General features: G+C 40.0%; 1 protein-coding gene across 1 annotated transcript; it reads left to right on the forward strand.

Annotated features, from left to right (window-relative positions):
- Window positions 1-11,407: 11,407 nt before the first annotated feature.
- Window positions 11,408-26,685, forward strand: LOC310966860 (complement factor H-like; the record flags this gene model as incomplete). Its single annotated transcript, XM_083940789.1, has 18 exons — window positions 11,408-11,438; window positions 11,554-11,736; window positions 12,343-12,448; window positions 12,585-12,661; window positions 12,837-13,019; window positions 13,469-13,651; window positions 13,753-13,947; window positions 14,090-14,269; window positions 15,036-15,115; window positions 20,874-20,955; window positions 21,322-21,483; window positions 22,212-22,317; window positions 22,754-22,830; window positions 23,375-23,566; window positions 23,666-23,854; window positions 24,464-24,643; window positions 25,977-26,159; window positions 26,353-26,685. The coding sequence occupies 18 exons, from the start codon at window positions 11,408-11,410 to the stop codon at window positions 26,544-26,546; spliced, it is 2,583 nt and encodes an 860-aa protein (XP_083796915.1). The 3' UTR covers window positions 26,547-26,685.
- Window positions 26,686-27,437: the final 752 nt, after the last annotated feature.

The raw sequence follows: 27,437 nt of genomic DNA on the forward strand, positions 1-27,437 counted from the left end.
CAGCGAGGATGCAGCATCATACAGCATATATATTCAGTGACCCGGTTTTGTGTGATGCTGCCGTTGCCGCAGCTGAGCACGATCACAGGGCCATCTATAAATAATAGTGCAGCAGCAAGGCTCCGTTTTGTTCTGACCCCGCAGAGTGACTGATTTTAGATCGAGTCTCCAGGGGAGCCATTGAAACTGACATCAGGGAGAGTCTACAGTGTGTGCTTTTCAAGAGGTCTGAGTTGGAAAGCTACAGTGGGATTCCAGTTGTCTCATGGGTGTGGTTTTATTTGCAGCCTTAAATCAATTACAATTTAACAACTCCTTTGTAATTTTCTATGTGTGCAGCCTAAGTTATAAAGGCGACAGGACATGATTAGGTATGCAAGGTAAAGGGGGACAGAACAATACATTTGCACTCTTACCTACTTTAACCTACCTCCACTTGGAAGCTTGCCTGAGCCTTTATATACCAAGCAAAGGGATGATTACACACACACTGTGGTAACACTGAGATCCACACTTTCACTGGACATTCACAATGAGGTTTAAACTAAATATTTTGCGTTTGGAGCAGCTGGCAGGTTAAGTGCCTTGCTTAAGGGCGTTAAGGGAGTACATTGTTGCTGACGGAAGAGAGAGCAATATTTGGCTCTCATGCAAAGACAAAAATAAGCACACACACACACACACCCACACACACCACAAGCTGTTTACTGGCCTGTGTAGGGGTTTCAACAACACGGTGTATCATTGGATCAGTAGCAGTAAGCCAACAGGAATCCCAGGCAGATATTGCTATGATGTTAAACTGCTATGAAAAGCAGAGGAAACATGGAAATGCAAAAGAACTGCAGTTCCTCAAATGGCCACTTGAAGCTGGCTCCAAAAGCGAAGTAAATCCCCATAGACCCCCCATATTAAAATGCCAAACTATGCAGCAGAAACACTGTGTGTGGGGAGGTGAATTTTTATACAATGCACCCATTTAAATCATATTTAGGGTTACATTTCTGTATAATTACAGGTGTGTCACAGGTAGCTAGCCGGCTACACTTAGACCACCTCAGCTCCATCCACGCTCCACCTATTTGCCCATTTTAGGATTTGCCTGGAGTCTAAGTTCATATGTTATAATCTGGTGTGTCCTCCCTTTACATCATACATCAAATACATTAATCTACCAATGGTCCGTCAAAATGGCTAAATTAAATTTTTGCTTTGTTTTTTCACCACCTAATTACAAAGCAATTGTGGTGGGGGAGACCTGCAATTCACATATTGCTCACGTTACTCCACAGTCATTTAACTCAATTTACAGAGCCCATAAATCCACTGAGTGCAATTTCACAACTCAGTGACAAAGCTGCAATCCTAAGGTAAGTGACAAGTATTTCTTACGGACGTATATGAGGCATTCATCACACGAATCAGGAACAACGTTGTTAAGCTCAGCGGGAGAATCACACACAGCAATCCTTTCATTCCCTTTCAGCCCTCTCTGAACTAATGAAGAGTTATTACTGAGGTTAGTCGACCACAGGAAAACCCTGTCGCTGTCTCTCTCTCTGAGGAATTAAAGTTAATTGACTGTACCAGGGATTAGGTGTAGGCCAGAACCAAATCAGTCTGCTGTTTTTGAGGCGCACTGTCATCCCACATCCTCAAATTGAAGTATTACTTTCCAACCAAATAACATCACTGTCCTCTATATTTTTGTCACTTTTAACAACTCCTGGTGGCGATGATGCAGCCAGGCTATGTGTTTTTCTGTAGTACCATTCATCTCAAAGTGATCTCACACCGCGTAAATCCCCGACTTTCTTATTCCTAACATTTCCCTAAGGATAATAATTCTTACACCCAGATTGTCATAATCAATAACTCATTCCCGCTTGGTGTTTTATGTCCAGTGTCAAACTGTCAACTGCTCTGCGACTGATAAAAGAGTCTGTGTATTTTTCATGATTATCAGGGAAACTGGATGACTTAAAGGGTGCAAAATTGGAGTGTTTTAGTACCGCTATACATTACAGCTTGGTAACAAGATGGTAATAGACGTCTACCCCACCCACCCCCTGGCATTCCTTGGACGCGTGCTACCAGATACCTTCGATGAGGCAAAGCTGATCACCTTCAGCGTGCTGATCTTCAGCCAATATGACCCCACAAAATGCATTTCCGTTGCAGGCTGTTAAAACGAAAGCCTTCCTGTCTGTCAAGCGTTTGCCTTCAGGAAAGAAAGTTCATTTGGTTGCATCAGCTTGCTGCGCCGCATTGTTAAATTATTTCTGTTAGACTGAGAACTGTGAGACAAGTCAGCCTTGCAAATTTCTTAGTTCCTCCTCTGCTGACGGAGCAGAAGAACAAAGAGAGATAGAGACTCAGTAGGAACCGATATGGGATTTTGAGGACACCTTCACGGTGTTTTTAAACTACATTTAAGACCTTAACATTTTGACCCTTTGGAAATATTCAGTTTTTTCTGCAGTTTTTTTCCTGTCAGAGTAGAAAACTCACTGAAACACCCCGCTGACCACACTGAAAACTCCACCACAATAATATAAGTCTATAGTTCTCATCTTTACAGCTCCCTTCACATATGTTTGTGGCTGACGATAGTTTAGGAAGGTGTTCAACATATTCATTTCATTACAGGCTTTAAAGACTTTGAACTTGCATGAAATACCGTCTCGATTGCCAAGTCATAGTGTGAAGCAGTCTATGGTTTTTCATTTGGCAAATAGCTCAACATGATCATGACTTGCTCGTAATGGCCGAGGTTGTGAGTTCAAGCCCTTGATGTTGCAGAATAAACATGCTAATGCCTACTCGGGCATTGTGCTGTGTGAATTAGACACAAATGAATTCACGGTTTAATGATAACTTGACTGTCTTTCTTGTTTGTCCTCCTTTTTCTTCCTCCTCAAAATGCCCGGCCTCGACTCATTGCTGAGCAGCAGCTATGTTCGCCGTCGTGTTTCTGGCCACCTGGCAGATGCAAGTCCAATTTTTCAGTCGCGCTGCCAACTCCAGAGAAAATATCTGGCTTTCAACGCTGCTGAAATGCTCCACAATGTTCACCAGCTACTCGCTAATGTTGCTTGTCTGCTTGTTTGGTGCTGAGCAGATAGTGTACAGTGGGATTTTAGAGTTTATTCGCCAAAAACAGCGGCCTGCCAGACAGCAAAACAACGAGCTGAAACGTAGGGAGGAGCTGCAGATTCAGCTGATAACTCTCAGTAGGTTCATCAGCCTCTTTCACATTGTCATTGAATGAAACATTGTTATTTTACAGCTATAGATTAAAGGCGTTTTAAAGACGTTTGAGGAAGCTCTTGTATAATAATAGAGAGTCAATACATGACGTAATAAAGAGCAATACATAGTGTTGTCTGTTTATCTGACACTCTAACCCTGTAGCTCAAACATATGGGCATGGAGTCAACACTGCTTTGGCTTTTTGGCTGTGCAAAATCCCACCTATTTTCTTGCTCTATTGACATCTGACTCGCAGCACACCGTGAAGGTAGGTCTAACTAGGCACTGTGGTGTTGAATGCACTGCTTTTCCTGTCTAAGCCTTTCAATAAGTAATGTTCCTGATGCATTGACAGAACATGTTTGAGGCTTTTTTTTTTTAGGCTGAAGTCTGAAGTCAGAAGAGTTTCATCATTCTGAATCATTCATTATTCCTTTGTGAGCTGCAGGAGGCCCGGAGATGTATCGGATTTGAGTCGGTCAACCATGTGTTTTAACGGGGCCTGTCTTCTTGACAGCCAGCTGTAAGAAACATGAGGATCAAAGCAGGAGAAGCACTGGAACATGAATGGATATTGACTCTGTGGAAAGCCAATGATGGCTAAGACTAAGCTTATCGTGACAGTCTGTCATTTTCACACATCGGCCTTTGCGGCGTTGAAAAGGAAATCTCTTGCTCGGCTGAAACAACCAGTTCATTAACCTGTGAAAAAAATAATGATACTGCTTACTGTATATCATTAGCATTAAGCTGGAATCCTGAGGGATGGCTTGGCTGTTTGTTTGCTGTGGGCTTAAACATTCATGCTCATCCTGTCGAATAAACAGGCTCGGATTATCCTAGCAGCCAAAGACAACATGCTAACTGCTCCAGCAACAACCTTAAACAGATCCACTAAGAAGCGCTGTTCACCAGGAGCATTACAATGTTTGCTCTTGACGGCAGATACATAGAGACACTTGCCATCTGACCAACACTCACAGCAACAGGATCCCACAAATGAAAGGAGCATAATTATTCATTGGACATATTTTTGGTTAATTATGTCAGTCAGATAAATGATTTATATGCTAAACATTTCAACATCATATTTTACATTTAAATTATTAACTTTTTAAAGATGAAGTTTGACAAAATTCGATATTTTCTCCCTTCTTTTGCAGAATATTGCAAGGTCTATCATTATAGTAACCGTTGCTAATAGTGATTTAAATATAGAAAAGATGTTTTGTATCATGTTTTGAAAGGGCAAAGTGAATAGGAGGAGACCTCACATGTGTTTTGCTCAAAGTGCTTTACAAAAAAAAAACAAATCAATAACATGTTAAAAAAAACAATAGGACACAGTGAAAACAATGCAATAGTAAAATCCTGGAAGAAATAATTTAAAAAATAAAAGTGGGATAATACTAATGATAGAAGCAGTTTGTTGATAGTAATATAAACTATTTTAAGATATTTAAAAACAAGCATAAGGAATATAAAAGAAATATTAAAAGAGAGTGGTGTTATTTAGAAACTAGGAATAATTCAAATCAATATCATAGAAATAGGTTTTCAGCTGTTTCTAAAAACTGTCAACATAAGCTGTTTGTCTCATTTTTGGGGGGAGTTAGTTCCAAACCATTGGTGCATAACAACAGAAAGCTGCTTCACCGTATAAAAAAATGCCAACAACAGCAGTCAGAAATAGCCTAAATAGTCAGAATTCATCTCTTCAGTACTCCATCCGTCCCCTTTGTGTGGATACGTGCAACTAAATGACTGTGAAGCATCGAGTTTTACAGACAGCGCATAGAAAATGTGCTCCTTTAAAGTCCTGGGCAGCGTTAAGGCCGGACAGCGAGCCTTGTTTTTTCCTACATGTCCTTTGTGAGATTTTTCTTTTCTCCTTAAAATGCAACCAAAACCCACCGGCCGAGCAGAAAAGTTCAGGATAATAATAGAGTTACTGGAAGTAATAAAACCAGTCGGTGTCCATTTTTGTTCCTGTCCAACTATGCGTTAATAATAATAATAAAAGAGAATCTGTAATATAAAATATTCCAATTGATTCTGGTTTTTCCACACGTCCCTCAGTGTGCTGCTCTTCCACCCTTGTGGATCGCTTCTGTCCTCTAGTGGAGAAATAAAGAAAGACAACCATGTTTATCCTCTAATATGTGGTTTACCAAAGCCCCCCCGCCCCACACACACACACACACACACACACGCACACTTGGAAATAATGGCTTGGATAACCTTGATAATTAAACGGTGACATTGTGGAGTTTTTGCTGATTGACCTCCATTTCTTCCCACATTTATAGATGTGTAGTTTGCAGACATGGCCACAGATTTGACCAATGTTGGGGTCTGTAGCCATGGGACACACATGTCCTCTATGTCCCTCGAACAATCCATACTGTGGGTTGATATTTCCAGCCGATGCATCGTCACGTAGGCCCACAGTAAGTGCATCCATACATCTGGCGCGGTTAGCCCCTCTGGGAAGAGAACAGAGTGTTTGGGGCCCAGTGGGATTTAAATCCACAGTTGCCTCTCAGCTGTGCTCTGAACAAGACTGACCCACAAAACATAATCATTTACATAATACTTTTTACTTGGCTTTAAATAAAAGGGGGAACAATTGACATGTTATCCGTTTCATTTATATTTCCATCAAACTAAACTAAAGTAACACAGTTGAATCAGCACCTTTGTGACAGCATCAACAAGAATATATAGAAATATTAACAAAGGTACATGATGCTCAAAGCAATTTCAGTCAAAAGCAACTGGACTTGAAATTGCTTTGAGGATAACGATGACCTGGAGAAATGAGAACATTCACAGGCTTAAGGTACATGATGGTTTATTAGATTGTATTGCAAGTAACATGACGTTAGCGTGGTCATTAAAATGTTCTTTTTAGAGAACAGTTAAAATATTACATTAAGTTATAATCATTTTTTAAAAGTTTAAAAGGTAAAAGTGTTTGGTGAATATGAAACTTTATAGATGCACTTAAAGCTATGGTCTACGATTTGGAATATTGCTAATTATGATCAATATCATTTATACGGCGATTATGGTCCTGTAGTCCGATCTACACAATATGAATAGCAAAAAGAACCCAAAAAAATCCATTCAGTCTATCACTCATAGGCCTGCATAGAAGAAAGAGAGCCAAGCGGTCCGAAAGGCTCCCTTTGGCTCGTACCCTCCATCCAATCTTCTCTGTTCCCCTCGTCGCACCTACTCCGAATCATCCCGCCTCGTCCCCTCCCACTCCCCCTCCTTCTCTGTAAACTGTGAGCAGCTAGTGATTAGCTTAGCAGCTCAGCTACCGGAGTTTCTGTTACCATGGAGAAGGAAAAGACGATACCAGCGATAGGGAGGGGGAATCGTGGAACTCCGAGGGGAGGGGTTTGGTTGGGTTTCTTTCAAATCTGTCTCAGAGGCTCAACAGATTTTCAGAATGTAGACCATATCTGTCACACCGCAGTGAGGACTGACCTGTTTTGGGTTTTTCTGTCTTGTTAATTTCACGTTTTATTTTGAAAAGTAAATCTCCTCTCATTTCAGGTCACTTGATCTTTTTTTTTCAGCCTTGTTTTTCTCCTGTTCAGAGTGACCTTGTTTCGTGTTTTCTCAGTGCGGCTCATTTTGATTTAAGAATAAACGCCAGCTTAACCTATGTACCTCCGCATCTGAGTCCTCTTTCCTGCCCAGGCCTGACAATATCTTTAAGTCACTTGACTGACTTTTTCCTAGTGAAGCTTCATGAAGCATTTTCTTTTTTTTATGAGGCCACTAGATGGAGCGCTTTGTTTCAAGAAAAAGGGCCCAAGGACTGGTCGTTCATCGTGCTTTAACCCTTTGAGCTCAGATACTAAAGAAAATGCTTCATGAGGCAATATGTGACTGTACTGATGTTGCCGTTTGATTAAAGTCCAATATTACAAGTATTATATTATTTTCTGCTGGTATAGATTTGTAGCATATGTATATTTGTATATGTCAAAACTGTATCCTACATTATGACAATGGTATTTCCTTTGAATATTTTAATTTTAATGTTATTATTTCTTTTTCTTAGTATTTTTTCACATGCATGCATTCAAATAAAACACCCAACAGATGGTTGTTTCTAGCAGAAGAACGAAACGCATATTTGTTTATGTTGGTTGCATCCCGCTCGTCTTTAACTGCATAGCATTTGAATATTCAGCGCCATCTGTTTTAACCTCCGTTCTCTATATCCGCCTGTCGGTCTCTCCGCTCCACTGATTGACTTCATAAACCCTGATTCAAGAAACATTTGCATTTTAATCTGAACAGGAATCATTTATGTATTTATGCTGATGTGTAATTACAAACAGTACAAAACTTGAACGAGAGGATAGAGTAACTTGCTTAGTGTAAGAATGGGTTATTACATGATTGGAAATAGTTGCAGTGACACCTCCGATTTATAATGTACTCTAATATCCGTAAGTAATTTTTCTCAGCTGCACCTTTCAGTGCCTCAGGAGGGCGCTGTTCTTGTTCCTTTTGTGAAGGCATCTGTATGTCGTAACAATTAAATAAATATGATATATTGACCAGTCAGCTGTGTTTTGTAATTGAATGATGGATGAATGTTGGTTTCTAGGGGGATGGATAGACACAGAAAAATGTCTTGTGCCACAGTTGCACAGAAAATGCAAACAAAGACGTGAACATGCATACAGATATGGACATACAGTATGATAGATATATAATTAAATTTCAATTCAGTTTTATTTACAGTGCAAAATCATAACAAAAGTTATCTCAAGACACTTTACAGAAGAAAGAAGAAGTATTACTTTATTAGTCCCGCAACTGGAAATTCAATTTTTTAACTCTTATTATTCATGTTACACGCCCGAGCAGTTGGGGGTTCGGTGCCTCAACAGCACCTCTGCAGTGCCCAGGAGATGAACTGGCACCTCTCCAGGCACCAGTCCATGCTCCATTCATGGTCCACACAGGGACTCAAACCGGCGACCCTCTGGTTTCCACCCGAGTCACCTATGGACTGAAAAAACAATAGTCCCTTTGCACAGTCTTCCAAAGATACAGCATCAAACACAACAAGTAAAGCAAAGTTATTTTTTAATTATCATTAGAGTCAATTCAGTTGCAGTAATTACACAGAGTAAATGGGTAAATACGGTATGTTAAAAAATATCACAAGTGTCTTCCATCTCTGTATAAATTACATAAATTACTATGGTTTTGGTTAATTCAAACTGAGTGGAGATCTCACTTTTGTGATTTATACATATTTACACCCAGTACTGCCAAGTGTCTGTTGCACAGCTAACTGGACCAACCAACAAAATCAATGTTAGCTGCCTAACTAGAGTAAAAGAGGTAATGTGAAAGATAGCTGGCATATATGTGGTTAAAATGCTATAACAATGTATGTATGATTCTAGGATTTTTTAGTATTTTCACCTTTTCTCAGCAAGGCAATAGTGAGGCAGACAGAGAATGATCAGAGGTTTCTGCTCAAGATTCGTTATAGGTATATACATTTAACATTTTGCTAAAAAGGGGCAATCAGACAAAGCAGTAGTTCCTAAAAGAAATAAATCAAATTGAAACAAATAACTACATGGAAACATTTCGAAACTAGGCAGGAAACATCTGTCAAATGATACCACTGCATCAAAAACCAGAGGAGCGACCCTCACTCCAAATCTACATGAGTCTACGGTAAAGGGGACACGATATTCCTTATGACTCCTCTCCCCCTGCCAACCATCTTTTGAACTTCCTCCCTTCAGAACCAGGACAGCCAGGTTTTGCAACAGCACCTACCCAGAGGCATACATGAATTATTCTGGTGCTATTATTCCTGCCTGTAAGACACTGTAAGGGTATGTACAGTATACAATGGTACACAGCCTGTTGTGGTAGTGATAGTATCCCCATGGAGATGCTTGTTTTATTTATTTATATATTAATTTATTTTTTATTTATGTGAGTCGGGTTCTTGTTGTTCTCGTATTGTGGGAGCCCAATGAACCAAATTCCTATAGACTTACATTTTATTTAGTAATTTAAGTATTTTGTCATAAACTTTACATTTTGATTTTTTGAGTTTTCACTTGCTGCCAATCAAAAAAGATTTCTAAAACTCTGATTATGTGGAGTCATGACCGAAAGAACGAGGTCACGGGTACAAGCGGCCAAAATGGGTTTTCTCAGGAGGGGGGCTGGAGTCTCCCTTAGAGAGAGGGTGAGAAGTTCAGCCATCCGTGAGGAACTCGGAGTAGAGCCGCTGCTCCTTTGCGTTGAAAGGAGCCAGTTGAGGTGGTTCAGGATCATCTAGTAAGGATGAACCCTGGGCGCCTCCCTAGGGAGGTGTTCCAGGCACGTCCAGCTGGGAGGAGGCCTCGGGGAAGACCCAGGACCGGGTGGAGAGATTATATCTCCACACTGGCCTGGGAACGCCTCGGGATCCCCCAGTTAGAGCTGGTTAATGTGGCCCGTGAAAGGGAAGTTTGGGGTCCCCTGCTAAAGCTGCTGCCCCCGCAACCCGACCCCGGATAAGCTGTTGAAAATGAGATGAGATGAGATGAGATGATTATGTGGAGTCCTTGATGTCTAGGGTTTCATAGTCTCGCACTATCTCCAGAGCACTGTGTAGTATGGTCTGGCTACCCAAGCTTATCATTCTGGGATACAGGAATAAATCGCTCTGGCCATGGCTCGGTGGTGCTACGCCAACGGTGCCCTTGCAAAGTAGTTCACAGAGAAAGCAGAATTGTAGCCTGGCATCTCCGGACACTTAATCTTTCCTTTGTCAGCTGAAAGGGAAATGCATCCGGACTCAAACATGTATGAACAAATCATTTGAACATAATGATACATTTCCACAACAATTAGTTTGTACAATGTCAAGACATTGGAAATCTGTCTGAATGGGAGAGGGGCCAGACCTATCTGCCAGGACAAATTAAACATGAGTTTGGCAGCACAAATTACTGCACATTAGTTTTCATTGTTATATGAATAAAAAATGCATGAAAACAACCTTAACAGACAACACCAGCATCATGGTGGGGAAATGTAAATTACGGGATAAATTTTATATCCACTGTAAACAAAATTCGTCTGCAGATCAAATGAAATGATGGTTTCTATCACAAATTGGAGATAAATGTTTTGAGGAATGAGTTTGTGCAAAGTGTTTTTGGATGACACAGACACACACGTCTGTTCAAAACAAGTAGTATGAGTAACATGAAGCCATATTGAGAAATGAAGGCAAATCCAACATTGCTCAACAGTTGCATTTTGTTTTAATAGTTTCCAAACTGAGGTCAGGATCATTATTTGTTTACCAGCCTTTTGGCAGCTTTCTCCACCTTTTTACAAGGCCATCAACAAAACAAACACCCGTGTCCATTTGAAGCCTCACCAAGGACATGTATGCCCACTAAATATATTTAAAATAATAATAAATAATGCTTTTGATCCGGTTTAGAACTGACTATCTGCTTTGCTTATGTGTTCTTTCATATTTAATCTAGATAAGAAAAGACTGCAGAGATGCAATGCATTGTTTGCTCTATTGATTGCTGATAATGATTACCAAGAAAGAACACAACAAAAAAAACGTGTAGTTTTGTCACTGGGTGATGAACAGAGCAAAGCCTGAACACACAGGGGATACTCAACCAGTGAAACACTAATTGCATTACATTCAATGAAAAATAGACTACGATCAGTGCTGTTGTTATTTTACCTTATTGTTTACATCATTCGCTGAGATTGTTCTGTGACATAAAATATAGTCATAATTGTACTAATGCATGGAAGACCTCGTTCAAGGATTTCAAGAATCCAGTGAGTCATATAAGGCACTGTATATGTATATGTGGTCACAACCTCTTTGTGAGCGTCAGATCGTATTTTGAGGCTGGAACATACTTGTGTAAATCATTGTGCAATCTCTTTCTGCCTGTGAAATCCACAGCTCTCTCTCTCTCTCTCTTTCTCTCTCTCTCTCTCTCTCTCTCTCTCTCTCTCTCTGTATAATAGCATTTCAGTCTCCAGTTTCTACTTCTGTTTGGCGGTTCAAGGTAATGAAGATAAAATGCATCTAATATCCCAAAGCTGTGTCCTATTTCTCTGGATGCAAACGCTGACCTCCGTGAAAAGTGAAGGTAAGACCGAGTAGCTTAAGTAATTATACCACATTTTTATCTTAACATTTCATTTTATTGCTTGATGTTTTGTCGTGGGGATAAACTTTATTTCTGTTTTTTTGTTGTCCCACAGTCTGCACACTTGCACAGTTTATAAATGGAGACCTGTTTGATTCAAATTTTGACACAAGTGATATGGAGGCCACCTACTCCAGTGGAAAACAATTGAGAGTGGGCTGCCTTATTGGCTACAGTGGCTTTTTTAAACTGACCTGTGTCGGGGGGAAATGGGAATCTAAAGGCGCTCCATGTCAAGGTGAGTTATTATCTTTTTCTCTCTTTTACCTTGGAAATAAATCATTTTGCTTTGGAAATCAATAATTAAGGATGTACTATGCACTTGTATCACAATTAATTTTTTACTTTTCGTGTGTCATCTTATGCCAAACTCTACTGACTTACCGTAAACGTGTGACGTAATCGGTCTGGGCGGATGGATGACCCAAACAAACACAGACCTGAGACATGTGTTGACTTATTGACATACAATACTTAATTTATGTAAACAAACATACACAAAATAGTTTTTGTTTGGATGCACAACACTAACCACGTAGGTCAACAGTGTCTGTAGGCCTATGAGACGAGTAGGGAAGGAGAATGGGTAACACCGGTTCAGAAATGTTGAGATTCAGCGCCTTTGTGGTTTGCAGAAACGTTTTTTGCATTAACACTTAACATGAAAACTGATGACATGGGTTTGAGAATGGGGGGTTGAATGACATGCTAAGTAATGTTCATAGAAGTGATTAGAAAATGATATATATATATATATATATATATATATATATATATATATATATATATATATGCCTTTACATGAGATCATGTTGCATATTCTCTCTCATTCTTATGTGCCAAGCGAGATCATGTGGTCACCCCGGTGATGCCCAGTTTGCAGAGTTTAATCTGGAAAAGGGCGACGATTTTGTCTTTGGGTCACAAGTTGTATACACCTGTCATAAAGGGTATGAACATATTTATTATTACAAATTTATACTGTTGTTTCTTATGTTTATTTGTGCGTTATATGTGTTATCCTGTATCCCTATAGTATGCCCTACATAACTTTCAAAAAATTTTAATTTGGCATTTCCATTTCAGTTATCAAATGGTCAGTCGCACAAACGTCCGACGTTGCATGGCTGCAGGGTGGGATGGTGTGGTTCCTGTCTGTGAAGGTAAGGATGGTAATTTTCTGGTACCTTACACACAAGGGAAAATGTCACACTGTGTATTTCTTTGTCATCCCTTGAAAATATTGAAAAACCTTACTGCTTGCCCACTTAAAGGTCGATGCATTTGAAAGTTTTCTGCTCATCCAATAAATAGTTTTCATGATGTTTTTCCTTCCAGCCCAACAGTGCCCGGTGATTCATGTAGACAATAATGTCCTTGTGAATGGGGACCCAGAGGAGGCGACCTATGGCAATGTAGTTCGATTCAGCTGCAAGTCCAGAAATGAAGTTCTGGATGGGTCATCAGAGATGTACTGCGATGAAAATGGAGAGTGGAGTGGCGAACGTCCAAAATGCATAGGTACAGCAGGCTGTTCAAACAGGCAGCACAAGAAGGTCTCAAATTAGGGGGGGCTGAAACAACTGTACATGCACAAAACACCATAGCAACCATTATTAATCACCCAGCAACTAATTAGTAACATGTTTTTGATACTAAAATTTGGGTCAAAACTAAATTCAACACATACATTCCTAAATTTAATAAGGGAAGAAGGGAAGAGTAGATGAGGGCATTGTCTGTTTGAAAGTGAGCTCATTGCGAGGTTACCGTAAGGAATCCCCCTTCCCAACTGTTGGCACAAAGTTGGTCAAATTTGAAGCTAAGCTGTCATTCATGGTTATTACCTCTGAATGTTGGAAACAGCCGCATCATTTCACCCTTGAATCAGGTTCATCAGTGGTTACTGTTCATTTGCCTTTTCGTGAACAAATGTAATCAAATTCATGCTGATGTTTATTCTTTAACAGAGATCAGATGCACAGTACCTGAGATGGAACATGGTTATGTCATTGGAGATATCCAGGAATACCAAGAGCATGATGTCCTGCACTATGACTGTAATGCTAAATATAAACGCTCTGACACCAGACCTTCAAAATGCACAAAACTAGGAATAAGGGCAGAGTGGATCCCTGCTCCTATGTGTGAATGTAAGCATGAACTGATTAATGCAATTTATTGGTTACATCACACTAACACACTGTGAAACCTGGTGCTAACAGATAATATGCTTATTTCCCAACAAACGCAGTAGTAACATGTAGACTGACACTGCCGCCACTCGAGGGAACCAGTTATGAACCTGCTAACAGAAATGTGTTCTCACCTGGCGACACGGTGAGAGTCATCTGTGGAGAGAGGTACTGGATTATTAAACAACAGGACACCTCAGCAGTAGTTACATGCAAAGCTGAAGGACAGTGGTCTGTCAATCCAACATGCCAAGGTATAAAACTACACAGGATTCAATTCCAGAGACAGATTATAAGATTGTTTTCTACCGTGTGTGAATGGTTCATTAACCTGTGAGGATGCTTATCAATCTTATCGTTATTACTTAAGAAGCACATGTCTATCTCTTACTCTAGAGGTTAGATGCCGCAATCAAAGGCCACAAAAAGTGCATTCCTGGGATATCTATTGGGGGCAAACAATATCTTTGGATGACACTACAAGATATTCGTGTAGAACAGGCTACAAGAAGCCAGATGGTGTCACCCGGGCCAAGTGCACCAGAGACGGATGGTATCCAGATCCACTTTGTCAAGGTATTGTGAACCTTGAAATTATGACATTACTGTTAATTTTAGTCCATAATTGTGAAAGTGGGAAAGGAGCTTTTGGTCCAGTTAGCATAGATCCTTTTTACTCTAATGGCTCTTAAGGTTCAATCACATAACAAGCACTATTATTTTTGTGACATACTGTAGATCAGAGTTTTTCAGGGTAATGTGGACACGAAAATATAATTTTTTTTCCCCCAATAAGATCTGAGTCACTTTCATACGCGATCCTAAATCTGGTGCATATCCAATTAATGGCCAAGCGGCTGCTATGAGAGCAGACATATCATATCATGCTTTACTGAGCAGGTGCCTAGTCCCGCCCTACTGTGCTGTCATTGACTAATACTTGTTACCTTGACGCACCCTTCTAACTGGATGCTATGTGGATATGAGTGACAACTATACTTTAGTGGCTGGCTTCCTAGCTAGCTAGTTAGCTAACTAGCTAATTGTGTAGTTTGCAATTTCCACTGTGTTTTAATGCTACACTTGACATATGATATCATGCTTCACTGTGCAGGTGCCTAGTCCCGCCCTACTGTGCTGTCATTGACTAATACTTGTTACCTTGACCCATCAGACCATCAGATGGTTCCAGTCAATAGAGCTCATTGCAGAGAAAAATTATCTGTCAAATGCATCATGTCACTTACATATGACTAACAAGTGTGAGATAAATGTAATATAGAAGGAGATAGCAGCACAGTCACAGTGTACAGTAATGTTTCAATAAGGTTGTTTTTTTCAGAAATAACATGCAACAGAAAGGATGTCCCGAATGCAGAGATCCTCCACAATGACAAGCAGACATACAGATACAACGAACAGGTCGAATATACCTGCAAGAATGGTTATCGGGGACGTTTTACTCTAACATGTAGAAATGAATGGATTGGGAATGAACATTGTCAAGGTAAAAATGTACAGGACGAAAAATTCAGTGTTTGCACGTTTGTTTGTTTTTAAGTTGACATTAATCTTAACGCATCTCCACCATCCTTCATTTAGAAAATAGTGAAGCTGATACTTGATGCAAGACATTGTGGGGTTGCTTCTCTTGCTTAAGATGAATTATCTGATTATCTTTATATAATTGACTACTGACTTGACTAAATAATCTGAATTTAATGTAGAGTATTTTGTTTTCCAGAGATAACATGCAGGAGACAATATTACCAGAATGCAGACATTGTTGGAGTTGATCAGGCTGAATACAGGTACAATGATCAGGTCGAGTATATCTGCGGGAGAGGCCACGCGGGAAGTTTTATTCTAACCTGCGGGGAAACAGGTTGGAGCGGATCTGCGCAATGTACAAGTAAGAAAATACAATAGAGTTGTACATGTTTACACCACAGTTAGAGATATTTGAACAGGTTTGCTGTTTAGACCTTCTGTGACTGACTGTCTTTAATTGCACTTTAGTTTATATTAGTACTATTCTTCTTTTAGTGTTATTTAACCTCTTATTATTTATTTTTGACTTTCTCTATCTATCTGTAGATATTTCTGTCTTTGCTTTGCTGCTGCAACAATCAAATTTCCACTCTGGAGATCAATAAGGGCTTAGCTTCCTTGGAGATGAGCTTTCTTATGAAATTGTTTGTTTCTAAGAATTTGAATTTAACCAGAACAACTGAAGGGTGTGTGAATGACTGACACAATGTCTTTGAATTTGTTTCAGAGAAACAGTGTAAAAAACTTCATATTGAAAATGCATATATTGTCACCCATGAAAAGGAAAACTACAGCGATAATGAACGTGTCCAGTATGCATGCAGAAACGATGGTGAAAGACGTTTTACTGTTACCTGTGAGCAAAGTGTTTGGACTGGGATTGAGAGTTGCACAGGTAAGAACATACGACAGCTAATACAGTTTAAATGATAATAGTGTTTGTTTAGTAGCAAGAGAAAGAAATATCTCCCAACAGCTTAAAAAAGTGACATGAAATTTAAATTGCATTATTAGTTTATTATAGTGTAGGCTAGTCACAAAATAAACATGTTTTATTTCCACTACAGTAGACTAATGCTGTGTTCACACTACCCGCGACAGAGCAACAGGCTACAAATCATTTCCAATGGAAGCTGGTGACACGTAGCTACAAACTGACGCCTGACATTTGTCGCTTTAAACGCATTAAAATAAAAGTTTAGCTATCCTCTCTTTCAGTGCAAAGCAGCAATGCAGCTGGCCACGCTTGGCTGTTTTGAGCTTTTGTCGCTCGTACCGGGAACACAGCATAACAGTCTCCAGAAAAATGCACTGCCGGTCCGTATGTCTAGGAAGATATTTCCCAGATATTATATTGAGCTTAAAAAGGGATTGAGCAAGCTAGATCAAGATGGACACCATCAAGGCAGGTGAATTTAATATATATTCGTGTCTGCTACTTTTGCTTTGCCTATTATTTTTAAATTAAATAAGTCCTGTCAATAGACTTGAGTGCATGATAAAGCTGTTTTGTAAAATACATTTTAAATATGGGTCGGGACATCGTGTATCACGCGTTGTCTGTCGTGGCTTTTGTGTACTTTGGCAAACCCGATGTATGTGAAAGCCGCGACAAACTCTCTGCGGACCTCCGCTCCTCTGACCCATTGGGAGCTCCATGCGCTGTGGTCCCAATAAGCTGCAAGCTAACTCCATCCCAGGCCTTTCCAAGCTGAACTAGAAGCCATGGTTGAACCACCGAGGCAGACCGCACGGTTCCCACCCATTGAGAATTAAAACAAATACTCGGTTCATTATGAAAACGAAGCAGATATAATGTATAACATAACCTCTTGCTCTCTTCTTTGTAGCATGCTAACATTCGATATTTTGTGATCGATGCTATCTAAACATAACTTGTTTCTTTGTTTTTCATTGACAGAGTGTTTAAATGCTGAAGTCGAAAATGGATTTGTAGTTGGCCCATACAATAAGAGTGTGTACTACACCTGCAATGAAGGTTATAAGCTTTTCACCAAAGGCTGGTGGGGTGAGGCCAAATGTAATGACGGCATGTGGTCTGGACTGCAACACTGCATTGGTAATTCATCTTCATCAACATTTCTCAGTTAAAAATCATCCAAAGATTATGGTTTAAAAAATAGTTTATCAATTGCGATATCGCATTTGTTAGCAACATTTTTTAATTGCCTATAATCATATCCACTTTAGAGGATAAAATGTGTGGAGAAATTCCCATGATTCCTAACGGGGAAGTGACGCCTCCACGTGCACAAAGCATGACCGCACGGATTAAGTGTAACTACGGATACCGCGCTGAGATCCAGCAACTAACTTGTCAAAATGGAAAATGGCTTTTGAGTGGATTTTCACCCAAAGCAATCTGCACACGTGAGTCATCTTCAGCATTATTTAATCACAAGTAAACAGAAAGATCGCTGGGTGTAACCTAATGTCGTGCATGTTTTCAACTCTTGCAGCAATTGCCCCTCCATGCCGCCCGCCACCTAAGATTGAGAATGCAGTTGTTCTGTCTTCATATCAGAAGGAATACTTGTCTGACACTCCAGTGACTTATCGGTGCCGTGATAAGTATGCTCCGGAGAGAGAAGATGCAAGTCTCACGATCCGTTGCAAAGATGGGCAATGGGAGACAACGAACATAAAGTGCACACGTACGTATTTCACGCACACAGAGCGCTTTAAGAAGACTTAAATTTGAAAGATACGTTATGTAGCCTGCTGACTTTTCAAGATTGTGAATGTCAATATGAAAGTATAGGGGGAAAAAATGATTTACATTGGCCAGTTTGGTGTTTAGAGGTCCAGTACACTTCGAGTTTGGGTTAAAGCAGTTGTCAGGTGTCTGTGTGTCGACATTTGTTAACCTTCTAAATATGCTATTGAAAAAGCAGTATTGATTCTGAAGAATAGTATTGATATGATGAATAGGTGTTGAGTGTCTATTTTGGCTTTCCTCCTGAAGTCCTTGACCAGCTCCTTGGTCTTGGAGGTGTTCAGGACAAGGTTATTGTCTGAACACCACATTGACAGCTGCTCCACCTCGTCCCGGTAAGCCGACTCATCTCCCCCAGAGATGAGCCCCACAACTGTGGTATCATCAGCAAACTTGATGATGGCGTTGCTGGAGTGTGCGGGAGTGCAGTCATGCGTGTAGAGGGTGTAGAGTAGGGGGCTCAGCACACAGCCCCCTGAGGCGAGCCGATGTTTAGGGTAAGGGCTATGGAGATGTGGGGGCCTACCTTCACCCTCTGGGAGCGGTCCGACAGGAAGTCCTTGATCCAAAGGCAGACAGAGTTGGATATTCCCAGTTCTAAAAGTTTGCTCATCAGTCTGTTTGGGAGTACGGTGTTCAATGATGAGCTAAAGTCCACAAACAGGAGCCGTGCATAGCTCCCCTGCTGCTCCAGGTGGGACAAAGCAGCATGGAGAGCTGTGGCGATAGCATCCTCATGAGCAGAATCCTACAAGACAAAGGCTCAGAGTAAATAACTGCATGTTGATCGCTGCCTGTCGAGATGTGATGCTGAACACAGACATTTTCTCCCACAGCTGCCACTCAGGAACAGTGATGCTGAGTCCGTCCGCGGCCCAAAGAAGTTTCAATAAAATTGCCAAATAAACTTTTTCTATGGTCATATGCTTTGTGCATCATTCATATGGACGTATCATCTTGATACATAACAAACATGATCCTGATAGAATCGCTGGACATTAAATGACTGAATCAGACATTTGTGTGATAAAGAGATCTGGAATTATAAAGCTTTGCCATATTGAATAAAAGATGAGAGAATTACAAAGGTTATATTTGGTCTTTTTATTTATTCATTAATTTTATTCTGAAAACCAGGCCTAAAATGACTATATGGGATTTAGGGTATGAAATTATTGTGAGCAGAATTGTATTAGTTTCAAAGTAACAGCCTAAAATAGGAAATTGAAGAACACTCTGTGTCCGTCGTCTCTCGCAATAGTGTGGCCCTCTAGTCCACATTTAGGTGTCACATTTGCCTCTACAGTTTTTAAACTGTAGCAATAAAACTTTGATCAATGAACACATGAAGGTGATAATTATTATAAGGTGGAATCTTTTGGATCATGTCCAGAGAGACGGATCAAACACATCTCATTCCCTTTAAAGTTGTCAACCTGTAATAACAAAGTATAGTTTTCATTTCAGCAACACATCTCTAAAATCATTTAACAAAAATGTAATGATTCATTAAACAACTTCTTATACATACCATACTATTTTACATGCATACATTATACATACAAATTACTGAATGACATTAAAGCAGAATTTAAAAACTGTGTTTCGATCGAAGACTTAGAAGGACACTTATCAAACATCTTGGAGCTGTTGACTGATGTGTGTTCATTGAATTCTGCCAACTAGGCGTAGCTACACCTACGTTATATAGTCCTTACATTTCTAGACCTGCTCATACGAGGCAGGGCAGCGTTCTTCATACAAACTCAAGGGAAAGTGCTTTACATTGGCAAAGAGAAGTATTAGGATAACGTTTAAAACAATGAGCAACAAAAACATGAATAAAGTCAATTAACAAAGAATAAAATGCGATTAAAAAAAAAAGATCAAATGAAGTAAACAATGAAATAGAATACAAATAGAATAGACCTGAAATACTGTTAGACTGTAAATGTAAATTGCACCAGATGCGACAAAAGAAATAAAGCGCAACCGATCACGAAAAGGGCTGTCTTGTATTCACATTAGAAATGTTTGTATGGCAAAAATATTGAATCTGCCTTCTGTAAATTGTTGACGCAGTGGGTCTGTGAACAAAGTCTGGGGACAAAGTCAACGGTTAGTTTTATTTAAGGCAAATTGCCTACTTGGTAAATGTTTGGCTCTTGATAAAGTTACGGTAAAACAGGAGTTCTGGCAGGTTGAATGCAGGTCAATAAATGGTCCTAAGTGACTGGTGAATGTTTTAATGTCATTCAACTCTGAGATTTCCCCAGCAGCATTGCCTACTAGTTCGATCTACTATAAAGTATAAATCATTTTAGTGCAGTGTTGCTCTCTCAGTACCATTTAGCCTAATTCCTTTAGTGTCTGATTGTTCAACTCAATGATTTTTTTAACAATGGACTTTGTACTGTAGAAGTATCAACACTATTCATGACACATTGGATGTGGTAACCAAACTGTTAAATCATCAGCAGACACTTAAACATATCAGACACTGAGCTTTAAAGTCAAGATGGACATAAAGCTAAGTTGCCTTAATGCTGTTGTGTATAAGACAAATAATTCCCCCTTGTTGTTGTTGTTCCCTTGCAGCATTAAAGGAATTTATTTGATACCAAAGAAAAACATTTAGAAGAGTCTGTACGTTGCTTATTATTGCACAAAATATACTGTGCGATAACTTTTGTGGAGCTTTCGGCGTTGCTCATGTGAACAGTGTGTGCCGTGCGTATTCCTACGTGTCATGTTGTGTTCATACAGCCTTGTGCAATCCTGCTGGGAAGTCATGACACATGGTACTCCCCGAGGACTGCAGCTGGGGACAAACACACGGAACGCAGAGTTTATCAAAGGAGTAAGCCTCAGTAAGACTCTGCCACTGCGCAGCTGCTCATCAAAATGCGGCTGTCTTTAATCCTTTTGGTTCTTCAACTGTGGGGGAATGTGGAAGTTTCTTTATCACAGAATGGTAAGACGGACCTGCTTTCCAACGCTGCATGTTTGTTATGTTGAAGGAAGAGGGATCTAGTGTATGCATGTGATGGTTGGCTTATGTTAAAAGAAGAGGGATCTAGTGTATGCATGTGATGGTTGGCTTATGTTAAAAGAAGAGGGATCTAGTGTATGCATATGATGGTTGGCTTATGTTAAAAGAAGAGGGATGTAGTGTATGCATGTGATGGTTGGCTTATAGTGTGTAAAGTTATATTCTTAAGTCACATGCTGTGATATGACTCTGACATGCATCTGTGGCACTCAGCTGTTGAGAAGACATGTCCAATTTCCTCTTTTTTTTCCCCATGTTGCTGTCTGTTAGCGTGTTCAACTCCCCCAGATGTTCCTCACGCCCACATCTCAGAAGAGACCAAAAAAGCTGAGTACGAAGAAGGAAACGTGATACACTTCACTTGTGAAACTGGTTATATATCAGGCCCAACCATCAGATACATATGCACAAGTGGAGGCTGGTCCGCACTTCGCCAGGGAAAGTGCTACTGTGAGTTCAATGGTTTCCTGCTCGACTCTTTATTGTGTTGGGTGACTGCCGAATCCTTTAGAAGCCGGAGTTCATGTGTTTTCAAATGATCAAAGGATTACAATCTCCCAAAGATGTACAGTAGTGGATGGATTATTCACACAACTGTAATTGTATTGTCCATACTTAGAGATGATAATAATGTGCAACTTTTGGATAATGTTTTATAACTTAACGTCTTTCTACATCTCACACCGACGATGTTCTTCGTATCTAACTCTGTGACTGGATTCTCACCTGTACTAACACACTAACATCCTGACACTTATTCTTCTTTAACACTTTATTCTTGTTGATAGGTTAAAATGTTTTTGTATAGTTGCACTGATGTTATTTGCTGCTCTGTGTGCCCTGAATTGCCCCCCGGGGACAAATAAAGTTTTTTGAATTGAATTGAATTGAATTAATATAACTTCTTACTTGACTTTCCAAAGTTACTGTCGCTACTCAAATGGTACTGAGAGGGTTTAAAAATGCTGCATTATGTTGCTGACAACACTTTCTAGTAACTTGACATCAATGTGCTCCTTTAAAGCAAGAAACCTATAACGTGGCTGCTGCACAACGTAGCGTTATCATCCAAAGAACTAAGGTGGAACAAAATCCCATCACTAGTGTTTTAAACCATAGACTGAAAGAATCAACAAACTGTCTGTGATTGAATAATCTCTTTATTTTCTTCTTTACAGTGAAGCCATGTGTTCTTCCCGATGACACACCCAATGGCTTTTATCAGATTATCCGCGGTGAAGAATTTGTTTTTGGAACAACGATCAAATACTTTTGTAATGAAGGGTATGTGCATCTGGAATGGTTCATAAACACTAACATGACATGATGGTAACACACACTTTATAAGCAGTACATGGACGCTGGTGTTACGTAAAACCCATTAAAAGGACATTAATTAGAAACAAGGACATACAATTTATTAATGTGTGTCAATTTTATTACAACTATGTTATATTGTATCTGTTATATAGTATAATATATTGTCAACTGGAGCACCAGTTGAATAGGTTTTACAGGAAGAGTTATAAAGATAAATAGTAAAAAACACAAAACTGTCCCAATAGTTTTGTGTTTTTATATATATACATATAAAAATACAGTATACGTATAGGTGTGAGCTATTAGCCTGACACATTGACACGTTGTTTTCCTTCCCTTGGTGATTTCTTTGATTAATGGTGTTTTCATCTCATAATGGAAATCGTAATGTTCATTGCAGGTATCAAATGGTGAGTAAGGATGACACCAGGACTTGTTTGCTGGACAAATGGACCAATCACGTGCCAGTATGTGAACGTAAGTCTTACGAACAACACAGCAAGTTCTCTCAATTAGCCTGGATCAGCTTTGAAGCTGCACTGGACATCTTTTTATCTGTTATTGCACCCAGGAAGCTTTTATTTCACTGAAGCAGAACAGTAACTCAGTGAATAGAGTTGGCACCATTGGTTCAGGGAGCCCTAAGTCCTATTCATCGCATGACCTACAGTTGGAGCACTCCTACGACGTGGATTGGCGTGAAACTGTCCCGGTCAAATCAGTGATACAGAACAACAACTGCATTAGAAAACATCTGTTTCTCTGATGATGAGTCACAGCCTGTGTGTATAAAAATATTGTAGGTGGAGATAAACTACATCTCCTTTGGTGCATTTCTGCAAAAAACCTCCAATCATTATGTGCACCGCTAACTGTGGGTGGAAGATTACGCTGCTGATAGAACTGATTTCCATTCTGCAATCCCCGCTGTGGGATTATGGCTCGTAAAATAAGTTTAGTCATATATCAAATTCTTGCCCCGTTCAGCATTTCTTTTGTTTTACTATTTCTGTTTACTCAGCTCTGAGCTGTGCCCCCCCGCCAGTAGATGAAGGGGTCACGATAAAAGATTTCCCAGAAAATGATGAACCCATACTCCCCGACCGCTTCCTCACGTTCAGCTGCGATAGTCCTGGGAAATATCTGAACGGCAGCTCGGTGCTGATATGTGGTAGTGATGGACAGTGGAATCATCCATTCCCTTCTTGTGAAGGTAAACCCTACAGTACAATGACTGCATTCCCTGTGGGAGGTAAACTCGCCTCCTCTGAACGCCAGTTTTTCATTGGGTAATGTGTTTTATTCTTTCCAGACATCACTTGTGAAGCTCAGGTGATGTCCCCTTATCTCATTGTGACTGGACTTCCACCAGCGAATGAAACAATGAAGATTGGACATAAATTACAGTTTTACTGCAACGGTCAATATACAATTGATGGGCCTGGAGAAATTGAGTGTCTACAAACTGGGAAGTGGAGTGCGGCCTTTCCAACTTGTGCTGGTATGTTTAAATTGGAGGTTAATTAAAAAAAAAAACAGCAATAACAAAATGAAAGTATTCAAAGAGAAACACACAAGGTAAAATAGTAAACCCCAGCAAAAAGAATGAAAACTTGAATCAGGTGAAATCAGGGACATCAGTGCAATAAAAGTCTGTTTTGTACTTAGATTGGAAAGAGTCACTCACTCACTCAGCCTGCTTTAGTTCCTCGGGCGGAGTGTCCCAGAGCTTCGGGGCTCTTATCTCAAAAGGCTCTGCCCCCCTTTGGCCAGGAGACTGGGGTAGATAAGCCGAGGATCTCATAGTATGGGCAAGGTCTTACAGAAATAAAAGATCTGAGGTACTGTATATTGATGAGTCAGACTGTTTAGTGCCTTATAAGTAATTAAAAGAAGCTCGGAATCAATTCTGAAATGTACTGGAAGCCGATGTGAAGAGCGTTAAACCTGTGATGTGTTGAAACCTGTTCACTCTGGATAAAAGTTACAAAGGTTTACATCAACATTGTGTTCAAGAAGTCCAAAAAGTCCCATCCTAGGTCTAATATGCTACTGTTTATACTGTGCTGTATTATTCTCTCGATTAAACCGATTCTCTTCTTCAAAACAGAGAAATGCAAAGTCACAGGGGTCCCGAACAACGTGCGGCTCAACACACAAGTCAGTCAACTAAGAAAAGGAGAAAAGTTGAGGTTTTCTTGCAGAAATTACAGAGACACTCTTCGAGGGAACGCTGAGGTCGAATGTTTAGAAGGAGGAACGTGGAGCGGTCCCTTCCCAACATGTGGAGGTGAATCAGTTCATTGTTTTATCGTCCCCTTGCTTCTCTTCTGGGGAAATGATGGGAAGAGACAAACCTAGACTGTCACATGTTTCCCATAATGCACTGCAATCTCAAAGGACCTTGTGTTTTACAAACATATTATCTAGGGGCTGTTTTTTCTAATATATAGTGGTTATTCTTAGTGTTCCAAGAACATTTTCACCTGCTATTCACATTAACTTTATGTAAATTAAAGTTGAATTAACACTTATCTAAAGGGGGCTAGAACATAAAGGTAGAATTTATTGCAAAGCTGTTATATTAGACTGTATTAATATTAGTTTAAGGTGTACATGATGAACTGGCAGTGAGTACAGGTACAGACTCAACGTATGTATGATATTCCACGAAATATGATGTTCTAGTTAACACTATAATACATTTATTTTATGATATCAATGACAGTATTGCCTCTACTGCACTGTTTACTTTTTTTTATTTGTATTTGTTTCGTACGGTTTTACTGTTAACACATTTATTATTATATCTTGCTACTTTTTTTTCACTGTTACCTCTTTATTGCATTACTGTTCATGTCACCGCAAAACAGACGGAAACAGAGTCATACGATATCTTACAGATCATGACAGACAGATTATAGATCAAGACAGATGTCCGTCCTTCCTGTTATAGGGAAGGTTTTCGTTGCCACCGTACTCTACGGGGGAATTGTTGGGTCTATCTAAATCATAAATAAGTCATAGAGTGTGGTCTTTACCTAGTTTGTAAAGTGTCCTGAGATAACTTCTGTTATGATTTGGCACTATAAATAAAATTGAATTGAATTGAATTGAATGACATTCTATTTAACGCTGTAAAATGGTTGTCCCTAGGTGACTGTGGCAGGTACGTTTAGTACTTGGTTTAGGAAGTTAAGTCCTGTATTTTGGGACCCATCCACCACCCCGACCATCCATCCATCAAGGGATGTCCTTCTTTGCTCCGGACGTAATTTCTAGAGTAATAAATATTCGGATTACATTCAAATTGCGGTGCATTACGTTTCCTAGTTATACGTAAGCCTGTGAATGTTCTCATTCGTCCAGGTCATCGTTATCCGCAAAGCAATTTCAGTCAAAAACAACTGGACTGGTTGTTTGTCTAGGAAGACGTTTCACCTCTCATCCAAGAGGCTTCATCAGTTCATGTACGCATCTGACCAGGCTGGTCGTTGGACCAGTCCCAGCCGAAATTGCTTTGCGGCTAGTTATACGTAAAAATCATAAGTGAGAACAGCCTGACGTACTGTGTAAATAGCTTTTTGGTGAATTCTCAATTCTCTTTCTACATTTTCTTTTAGCTCCTTTCGATTGCAGGAAACCACCACCAGCCCTGGCAGACGGAGACACCAAGGGAGCTCTGCGGTTCCAGTACAAACACAGAGAAACGGTTGAATACATCTGTCAGAATTTATACACCATGGAGGGCCGGCCTTACCGTACCTGCAACAACGGCGAATGGACCGGACAGATGAGATGCCTCAGTAAGCTACGATTCCTGTTACAGTACAGTATTTATATATATGCAGGATCAGTTTTTCCCTAGGCCTTAGTTTCTTAATCAATCCAATAATGTATAACATGACATTATATAACCTTCCTATCTGTTACACATGGAGTACGTTGTAAAGTCCCTATTATCCCTATAAAGTGCTGTTTATTCGCTCTCTCTTGCAGAACCCTGTACCGTGGATAACGAAGTCATGAACTCCCATAATATTGCCTTCTTATATACAAATCAATATAAGCTGTATTCAGCCCACAATGATATGATCACGTTCAGGTGTACCGGAGGGAGAAGCCCTGTCGGCACTGTGGGCATGCGTCAGAGGTGCGTCGATGGTGTGATGCCCCTGCCTACCTGCCAGTAAAGGTCTTTAGTCAACTGGATGTGATAAACAAGGACAAACATGTGAATGATTTATCAAAGTGGGACCAGTTATGTCCTGATCCACTGTCTACGCTTCAGTGCCGTGTGCAGGTCATTTTAATAAACCGTGTTTTCACTCAGTCTGTTTTCTGCGTCTGTATGTACGACGAGAGAATCTGGATTTTTCTTTAACGTGCTGCGAAAAAAGATTCAAGTCAGCTTTTCTGGAGGAAACTGTACTTTTCTTCTGGAAGAGAAAAAATACATGATATCCAAATGAATACAGCACAATAAATTACAGAAGTGGGACCAGTTTCCTGATAAGGCTGTGGAGAGCCTCAGGGTCGCGGAGACTGCTGAGGTTTTTAAAAAGAGGCTTAAGACGCATCTTTTTAACCAGGCTTTTAATTGATTTCTTTTAGGCAGTGCTAATTAGAGCACTTTTTATCCTTTTTTACTGTTTTAATCTCTGTGTTTTAGCCTTCATGCTTTTATTTATTTTTATGGCCTCATGTAAATAAAGGTTGATTTGATTTGATTTGATAAGGATCTGTATTAGAAGTTAAGAGTGTTTTCTTGAAACATTTTTGCACTGGTTTCTCTACGCAGCACTTAACAGCACACACACATGCGGAAGAGGATGATGCAATACACTTTAAAGTAACTTTGCATACTTTAAGTAGTGCTATATATATATATAATGTGTCACAGACCAGACAGATGAGGACCACAAGTGCGTTTTAAGAGTTTTATTGAGGGTTCCAGAGAGGGAAAGGGAGTGCGATGTCGTGAGCCTGTGTGTGTGTGTGTTCCCCAGAGACGTCTCGTGCAGGTGGTGGTGGAGCGTCCAAGCTGGCCTGCAGAGGAGCTGGAATTCCGGGGCAGAAGATCA

This window comes from Echiichthys vipera (genome assembly GCF_963691815.1).
Source record: "Echiichthys vipera genome assembly, chromosome: 3".
Classification (NCBI taxonomy): domain Eukaryota; kingdom Metazoa; phylum Chordata; class Actinopteri; order Perciformes; family Trachinidae; genus Echiichthys; species Echiichthys vipera.